This window comes from Bactrocera oleae, chromosome 2, assembly GCF_042242935.1.
Source record: "Bactrocera oleae isolate idBacOlea1 chromosome 2, idBacOlea1, whole genome shotgun sequence".
NCBI classification, from domain to species: domain Eukaryota; kingdom Metazoa; phylum Arthropoda; class Insecta; order Diptera; family Tephritidae; genus Bactrocera; species Bactrocera oleae.
This window is the reverse complement of record NC_091536.1, coordinates 71,878,540-71,887,414: the sequence shown is the minus strand read 5'-3', so window position 1 is coordinate 71,887,414 and position 8,875 is coordinate 71,878,540. Positions and strand designations below refer to the sequence as shown.

The 8,875-nt window shown below is 35.6% G+C and overlaps 1 protein-coding gene across 3 annotated transcripts; it reads left to right on the top strand.

The window, feature by feature from the left end:
• The first annotated feature begins 1,068 nt into the window (after positions 1 to 1,068).
• On the top strand, positions 1,069 to 8,672 carry yellow-e2 (L-dopachrome tautomerase yellow-e2). Of its 3 annotated transcripts, XM_070105622.1 has the most exons (5): positions 6,605 to 6,814; positions 6,895 to 7,151; positions 7,225 to 7,412; positions 7,479 to 8,334; positions 8,366 to 8,672. In XM_070105622.1, the coding sequence occupies exons 1-5, from the start codon at positions 6,744 to 6,746 to the stop codon at positions 8,368 to 8,370; spliced, it is 1,377 nt and encodes a 458-aa protein (XP_069961723.1). In that variant the 5' UTR covers positions 6,605 to 6,743; the 3' UTR covers positions 8,371 to 8,672. The 3 variants fall into 3 exon arrangements, with proteins under 3 accessions (XP_014090650.2, XP_069961723.1, XP_036223980.2); XM_014235175.3 differs by lacking the exon at positions 6,605 to 6,814 and adding an exon at positions 1,069 to 1,203 and having other exon boundaries at positions 7,479 to 8,672; XM_036368087.2 differs by having other exon boundaries at positions 6,606 to 6,814; positions 7,479 to 8,672.
• The last annotated feature ends 203 nt before the right edge of the window (positions 8,673 to 8,875 follow it).

The window sequence follows — 8,875 nt, the reverse complement described above, 5'->3', positions numbered from 1 at the left end:
GGAGATCAAATTCTAGCCGCATGATATGCCTTCAAATAACGTATACCCTCTGATGTAATTTTACCTGGACTGGTATATTTCACCTGGGCACGCAAACCAAATCGGTAAATATTTTTTTTTTGCCTGAAAATCGTCCTGATTAAAAAATAAATTATAAATGAGAGAGCAAATTGTCTGCTACGAGAACGTATTATAAGTCATAATTACAATTGTATTCGTCTGTCAATTGGCTCACCCTAATATTCACATGTAAGCGTGAATGCCAAATAAATATTTTCTAATTTAAAATATACTACATGAATCATCGGTTTCAAAGGCTCGGCAATCCCACAACCAATGGGATTGCACAATTATTAGCGTTATTACTAAAACCATTGTTTAATTAGTAAAGTGATAAATAATCACAATGTAACAACAGAAAATCAGTGAATTGCAGACAGCATACAACGGTTAACATGAGCTTTAACTGTCAATTACTTTGGAAATTAAGAAACTATGAAAAGCATGCAAGTTATGTTATGTTGTGATATGTTATGTCATGCTATATTAAGTTTTGTTCATTAGATTTACTGGCATATGCGATAATGTTGTCGGCGCCTATAAGAAATTAAGATATTTTTTATGTGCATAGCAGTCAATACAATTATATTAACGTTGCACTTGTGGGTTTGTTGTGTGGTATGTTTTTGTGGAAATATGCCTAAGATTAAAGAACAATACTTAAGTGCACGGTCAGGCTGCGACAACGATTTTTTTCGCAAGCAATTTGGACTTCCGAGCCAAAATATTCTCAACTGCTGATGTTTGCTGCTGATAACCTGTTAATTTCTGGGATAAACAAAAGCAGTTAATAACGAAACCAGTCGACAGTGTTCAGAAGCAGGCAGATTTACATGCGAATACTGTATGTATGTATGTACTTGTATGTACGAAAAACATTATCATATTTGTATAACGCAGCAAAAATAACAAATTAATTAATTCAGAACACTGTACACTTGCACAAAAATTTCACTATAAATCTTCAAGGTAAGGTAAGACTTAAAACCGAACGAATTAAAATGCTAAGATCAGTCCGGTTTTAAATTGACACAGAGACGAGCAATGAACGGAACGTTCCTGCGGCTTAAGATTGCGTATTTTTGAAGTAATAAAAATTTTAAACGCTCGTAAACAAGAATAGTTAACAATTGCACAACAAATGTGAGTGAATTATTTAATGATAATCATTGCGTTGATTTTAAATAATGTGCATATTCTGTGATATTTTGCAAGAATAATTTATAAGAAAAATACGTTAAATTAAATTCCAATATTAAAAAATTAATAAGTGTATTTTATGGTTCAAAAAACAAAAAATATATATATGTAATATATATTAAAAATGTATGATTATAAAGAAAATTATAAGATGGTGCATCAATTAATTTAAAAATAGTAGTTAGAAGAATGCCCCCCAGATTAGCATTGTACTTAGTATGACAGTATTTTTCAAAGACATTCGACGTGTTATAATGGTTAAAGACTTCTAATCCGGTGGACTTCCACACTAGATACGATCGACGTTACAAAAAATTTTTCTCTCATCTGAAAGCGATCATCCCAGCGTTTTACTGCTAGGAAAGAGCTTTCCGGAGGACCAGCTTGAACGCATAGATTCCTCAAATCTGGTAATCTGAAAATTTAAAAACTTCAACATTTTTTTCAGTCGTATTGTTTTCGATATATCGGCAAAAAAGATTTTGTTTAAACAAACAAAAGGAATAAAGTCCGAATACGCTCATTTTTGGCAATAAATGAAACATGCTTCCATCATTTCATTCCGATATCAAATCAGCAGTCAACGACATAAGCTCTATTTATAACATTTTACTCTAGATTGATAATAAGTTGTAACGGTTCTCCCATATTTCGATATCGGTTTGATTTTAGTACTCTTCGGGGCCTTCAAAATAAGCGTTTGTTATGGCGTCTATATTTTAAGTTGCGTTCGACTGTCTTGCTCTAAACACATCATAGCATTATTGGAACGCTTGGTAGACAAAATCGCGAAAAAGGTTCCTTTGAAGCAGAAGGGAAAGCAATAATGCATCGTCAGTCAATAAATCAATAAATGCTACAGTCTCGAATTGTACCTGCATCCACTGTATCCTCCGGAAAAGACGAGGCTGAGACCTCTTTTAAAGCAAAAGAAAAATAGTCCTTTGAAAAATGGTATCGAAATGTTGAAAGATCACTGTAGTGTACCGTTCTAAATGGCACACATGCTGACTATAAAAATCGAATTTTGAAAAAGAAAAATACATATGTTCTCTTTTAAAACGATACGAACTTTTCAGTATGTGACTTGCAATTTAAAGTGTTTAAAATGCGTCAAGCAATTTTTAAACTGAGTACTTTGTTTGAAAAGTAAAGCAAATATTACGTCAATACATATTCCAATGACTACTCACTACTACTATTACACTTAGGTAGGCCGGATTTTACATTTTTAATTTATAAGTGGGAAACCCCTGCTTGACTATGACTACAAACGTCTATACTACATATAATGAGCACTTCTGCAAATATATATATATACATATATAATATGTGTATTGTCAAAACTTGAACTATGCGAAATAGTATTCAAATAATCTTCAAATGTGATAATGGGTCTAATCAGTATGTTAATAGTTCAAGCAGGTGCAAAACTCTGAATAATAAAGTATCTTAGTTTACTCACAGCAACCTGTACAAAGAATGAATTTTGTGGCTTTTTGTCAAAACAATTTATTTGACTTTAGGTTAGTTTCACACATTAGTCCAAAATGTTAATCTTTGTGGTTAAAAACACCTTGTCGAAATTAGTTGTATTTTTAAATTCCCACAGAATTCTTTGTAAGAGTATCATCGTCACTTTAAAAATTATAATATAAACACCGTATTAAAAGTAAGCAAGATAAACATATCATCTTGTTAATATTAATAAAAACTCTTAAACCAATAGGTTAAATAAAAAGAAATAAAAATTTAATTAAAAAACACATAACACTATGCAGCAAAATGAATTATGATTTCTGGGTATTGGACGAACTTAAAGAGGCAAAAGTAGTTTCTGTCCATATTTTGAATTTACTTACTACCACTACTTACTACAAATAATAGTAATGTCTTTGAATAAACTTGAATTTAATATATTTAAGACCTGACGACAAAAAGAGAATACAGCTGGGTTCAGTTTCGGAACAATGATGAACATAGTATCATAGCCATATTATTTAAAGAACCCGAACTCAGCGGCATATGTAGTAGAGTAAATACGGATTACTTGAACATGAAAATAAGCGGCAAGACTGCTTACCCCGTATCGGGAACATCCATTGTTATATAAAGTCGGACAGTTACAAAAGCGATCTCTTTCGTTAACGCTGGTGAAAACAACTTGTATTTTGTTGTATGGACAGAAAACATTTATGAAGTAATTTCGAGGAATGCTGCCAAGTTGATCCTTAGTCGAATAAAAATCCTAGTCCGTTCTGGTTACGTAGATCTGGCTGTCAGGGGAACGGATCATAACGGTCGGATTACAAGTAACATCGCTATTGCGAACGACACTACCTAATGTTATCGCCCTTCTAGCAATTTCAACTGTTCATCAAAGCAGTGCTGATAAAGGAACAAAAATAAGATTTATCTCGGAAAACCAGATATTGTGAAGGCTTCACAATGCTCTTACCATATTCTTATTCGAGGTTCTCTTTCCATTTGTGAAGATTTTTTGATGTTATTGCACTAATTGATGTTCGCACAAGTATTAAACCGCCTTCCGAGGACTGCTGAATTTTGTTAACATTTCATGGCAGAAATACATACGAAGGATTTACACTACATGTCGAAAAACTATTTTTTGTTGCTATTATGCTAGTCACACACGCGCCGCTAATTTGAACCGCAGTGGCACTGTCTATTCAAAAATTCTAATAATATATAGGTATAAAGATGATATTGACAAAAAAAGCGAAATAGATTGGTCTTGTGGTGAACGAAGACAAGACAAAGTAGTTGACGGCGACACACAAAGATTCCCCGTGTGTTATGGATAATAATATCACTGCTGGCAGCTATAAATTTGAAAAGAGACAATAACTCACGCCAACAGGCTCTACTTTGAGATCAGTAGGCAATTGAGGAGCAGATCACTATCTCGACGAACATAAATTACGCTTCATAAGTCTCTCCGTCCTATTATACGGACAGGACAGGAGAAACATGGACGATGACGAATCGAGATGAGAAGCGCTTGGAGCATTGAAAAGAACCGCAAGGTCTTTGGAACCACGAACTGTATAAGCCCTACGGCCACATGGATATAATTAAGCGCATACAAATCCAACGAATGCGTTGATTAGGTCTTGTCGTACGCATGGTAGAAACTCCTTCATTTCGAAACCGATTGGCCCATCCCAAGGATAAAGGGACTAAGTGCATAAAGACCTGGATGCACTTAAGATTTACAATTAGCGTGTCCGCGCAAAAGATAGAGGCAACTGGCGAAGTTTAGTGTTCTCGCCTCAATCCGACCCACCGTTGTGGTACTAAAGAAAAAGAAGAAGAAGTGCTAATCACACTTTCTAAATTCTTTACCACGCCGAGGTACTATATTATATTGTTTTTATTAGAGTCTATTAGAGACTATGTATAATATTTTGTAATTGGACCCAAAATTAACAAGTAAGGAAGGGCTAAGTTCGGATGTAACCGAACATTTTATACTCTCGCAAAGTCAAATGGTATACTCGTTTGAGATTTATTTGTGGATTGACTGATATTTTCGGTAGAAGGTCAACTATAGGCACTGGGGTCCACATATTTAGTACCTAGGGGCTTGAACAGTTTTGGTTCGATTTAGAAAATTTTTGGTCACAAGGTGGCATACTTTAAACGTATTATTCACGCAAAGTTTTACGCCGATATAATCATTGTTGCTTTATTTGCATAGTGGAAAGTGAAAGAATCAAGTGGTATTTAAAATGGTGTCATATGGAAAATAGGCGTGGTTGTAATCCGATTTCGCCCATTTTCGCACTATGACATAGAAACATGAAAAGAACGTTACGCACCGAATTTAGTTGAAATCGGTTAAGCAGATCTCAAGATATGGGTTTTCACCTAAAAGTGGGCTGTGCCACGCCCACTGTCTAATTTTGAACGCGGTTCCTATAAAGTCATCTTATACCATCTCAGAGATAAAATTTAATGTCTCTGGCGTGTTTAGTGCTTGATTTATCGCGCTTTTAGTAGTTTTTAACAGTACCGTTATATGGGGAGTGGGCGGAGTTGCCACCCGATTTCAACTATTTTCACACCGTCAATAGAAGTGCTAAAAACATTTGCTTCCAGTGAATTTTGTTATTATAGCATTAGCGGTTTAGGAGATATGCACATTAAACCTATTAGAGGCGGGACCACGCCCACTTTTTTAAAAAAAATTTTAACTGCAGATGCCCCTCCTTAATGTGATCCTGTGTACCAAATAACAGTCTTGTATCTTATTGCGGAGCTTAGTTATGGAAAGTTATTTGTTTTTGATTAATGGCGTTTTGTGGGCGTGGCAGTGGTCCGATTACGCCCATCTGCAATACCAACCGTCTCACGGTACCATGAAACATGTCTACCAAGTTTCATAAAGATATCTCAATTTTTACTCAAGTTAGAGCTTGCACGGACGGACGGACAGACGGACGGACGGACAGATGGACGGACGGACAGACAGTCACCCGGATTTCAACTCGTCTCTTCATCCTGATCATTTATATATATATAACCCTATATCTAACTCGATTAGTTTTAGGTGATACAAACAACCGTTAGGTGAACAAAACTATTATACTCTGTAGCAACAGGTTGCAAGAGTATAAAAAGACTCAGTCATATTTCTAGATTTCATATCTGTCGGACAATTTTTTCGGACATTAAGGCTTCGGCGACACTCCGAGTTTTTTTATGACTGATGTAAGGTTGATAACAAAAGCTGTGTGTAACGTTGGTGCCGCTCTTACTCACATTCGATCCATAAAAAATTTGGGCTGACAAAGCGCTAGTTACATAGTAAAATTAAAATCTTCGTTGATAGTAACTAAATAGATAACATTATCATTCCCAGAACGTTACATAGCTGATTTGGACTGATATTCATATCCGGGCCACGAACAATAACTTCTTACGCTTAGTTTTTTAATAATCTGCCTAGTTTTGGTAATAAATATGCCTCGAGTTCCTCGATCAACTAAAAAATACTAAATACTCGTTTATGCTTTGCAACAACTTTTGTGTAGTATAAATTGTATAGCCTCTAAACGCTCATTTGATACATTAACAAAGTTTTTAATTTACCGAGCTTTAGCAGGCTTTAATTACAGAAAATGAACCTATAAATAAAGTTCGGGTATTATTGTTGTTGTACTATATTAATAATATTACAATAATCGACACTCATTTGCTGAAAAATGAACTCAAAATGAACCAAAAAGAAAATATAACTACATTAGGTGATACCAAAAAAATAACAGTAAAGTGAACGTCCGCGGCTAGAGATGTCTAATAATTAACGATATATATTTTGTTTATAATCTTAATTACAAGTTAAAGTATTAGCTGATGTGTGAATGTAAATGCTTATCTGAAATTAATTGCAAATAAGTAACGAACAGGTTTCGTACAATATTATTCTTACTTTCACGTGAAAGTCTATAGATGGCTAAATGCAGTTAGAAGCTAAGCAAGTCAAGGCACAAATAGATCCACAACGCAACAAAAATTTTAAAAGTGAAATGTACAAAGTGAACCCAATTTTATTTATCGAAATGCTTACGAATTGGCCTATACATTAACAAAAAAAATGATAATTTACAGGCATTCAAGCTGGTTTTATCTCATACTGCTTTTGATCGCCATCCCTCACAGTCAGAGCGCTTACGGTCGCGGCAATCAATGGAGTCAATACACACAACGCCCTAACTTCTCGAGGTTGAAGGAGTTGATAAAAGTATACGAGGCAAAAAATTTAGAGTTCGGATTTCCCAGTGAAGATGACAGACAAAAAGCTTTGCGTAAAGAGCTTTACATCCCAGACAACCCACTACCCATAGATGTGGATGTCTACTATCCACGTGAGTACTATCTTTCTTACAAATATATACTTATATTTAGAGATACCTCAAAAACACTTCTTTATTCGCGCAGCAAGTGGCGAGGAACCGAAAATATTCGTGACAATACCACGCTTCGGCCAAGGTGTGCCCTACTCCTTGGCCTATCTAACAAATGTGGTGCGCCCCAATGGCACCGAGCTGCAGCCCTATCCAAGCTACGACTTTCATAAAACACATGGCGATGATTGTGACGGACTGACCTCGGTTTACCGGATACAGGTAAACTATACCTGATATTAATTGAGACACAATATTTAACTTTTCTTCATGTTTGACGCACAATAGATCGACTCGTGTGGCAAAATGTGGATATTGGACAGTGGTGAAATTGAATTCAAGCAGCACTGCGCTCCCCAACTAGTGGTACTGGATATAGCCACCTCGAAAGTGGTGCATCGCTACCGTTTTCCTAAAGGCATGTTCAAGCCGACAATAAGTCGTTTTGTCACACCATACGTGGACATTGCGGATCCCGCACCGAAGGGTTCATGTCAGGAAGCTATCGTTTATATGGCCGATCCCACCGGTACTGGTTTTGTGGTGTACGATGTGCAGCATGAACGTTCATGGCGTGTGGAAAATAAGTACACATATCCCGATCCGGACTTTGGTACGCACACCATAGCAGGTGAGAGCTTCGAACTTTTAGATGGAACATTCGGTTTCGCGGTAACACCACGTGGTTTGGGTTTACGACGCATGTTATACCTGCATTCGCTGTCAAATGATGCACAAGTAGCCATACCATTAGATATTGTGAACGACCCGACTTACTGGAATAATGGTATCAATTCAGCTTTGGAGCATTTCGTGTTATTGGGCAAACGTGGAATACAATGTGCGGCCCCAGCTATGACCGCGAAGGGTATGTTTCTATGTGGACATCTAGAACCGATTGGTCTTTTCGGCTGGGATATTCGTACACCTTACACATATCAAAATCGCTTGTTGCTGGCTGAGAATCCCACAACGCTGCAATTTATAAGCGGCTTGAAGGTGGTAAGAAATTTAAATGGCAAAGAAGAGGTTTGGATGCTGTCTAATCGCTTACAGAAGGGCTTCTCCGGCACCATGAATTACGATGAGATTAATTATCGTATTGCCAAATGCGGCGTCGAAGAATTGGTGTTTGGTAGACCTTGTTAGTCGACAATGACTTTTAGTCAACTCAGTTTAGTACCTTAAAAATGTTTTTATATAATATTGTATGTAAATGACATAAATAATAATTCCGCTTATCAGTGAAATTTTTTTCAATAATCCTTTTTGCAACAATTGTTTTAAAATTTTGATATTGTAAATCAATTTATTATATTTTAGTGTATTATAATTAAATAATTCTCATTACAAATCTAATATCACTTCCATTATGTGTCATGTATTGCATGTGGTATTCAAGATGAGACGCACTCTAGTTGTTGGAAGAGAATAAGGTTATAAATTGAAAGTCGAACCTAAATCAAATAAAAAAAGATTAAGTCCCACAGTTACGAAATTTTCTGGAGAGAAGATTAATCAAAATGGACTTCAAAGTTTTTTATTTTCAAATATGTCTTTATATAGCTTTTATTCAAGTTATAAACTCAGTATAAAAAGAATTTAGTATAGATCGAAAGTATCACTACAGAGAATAAAAAAATATCTCAGACGATCAAACATCATTTTAATGACACATGCCAAAA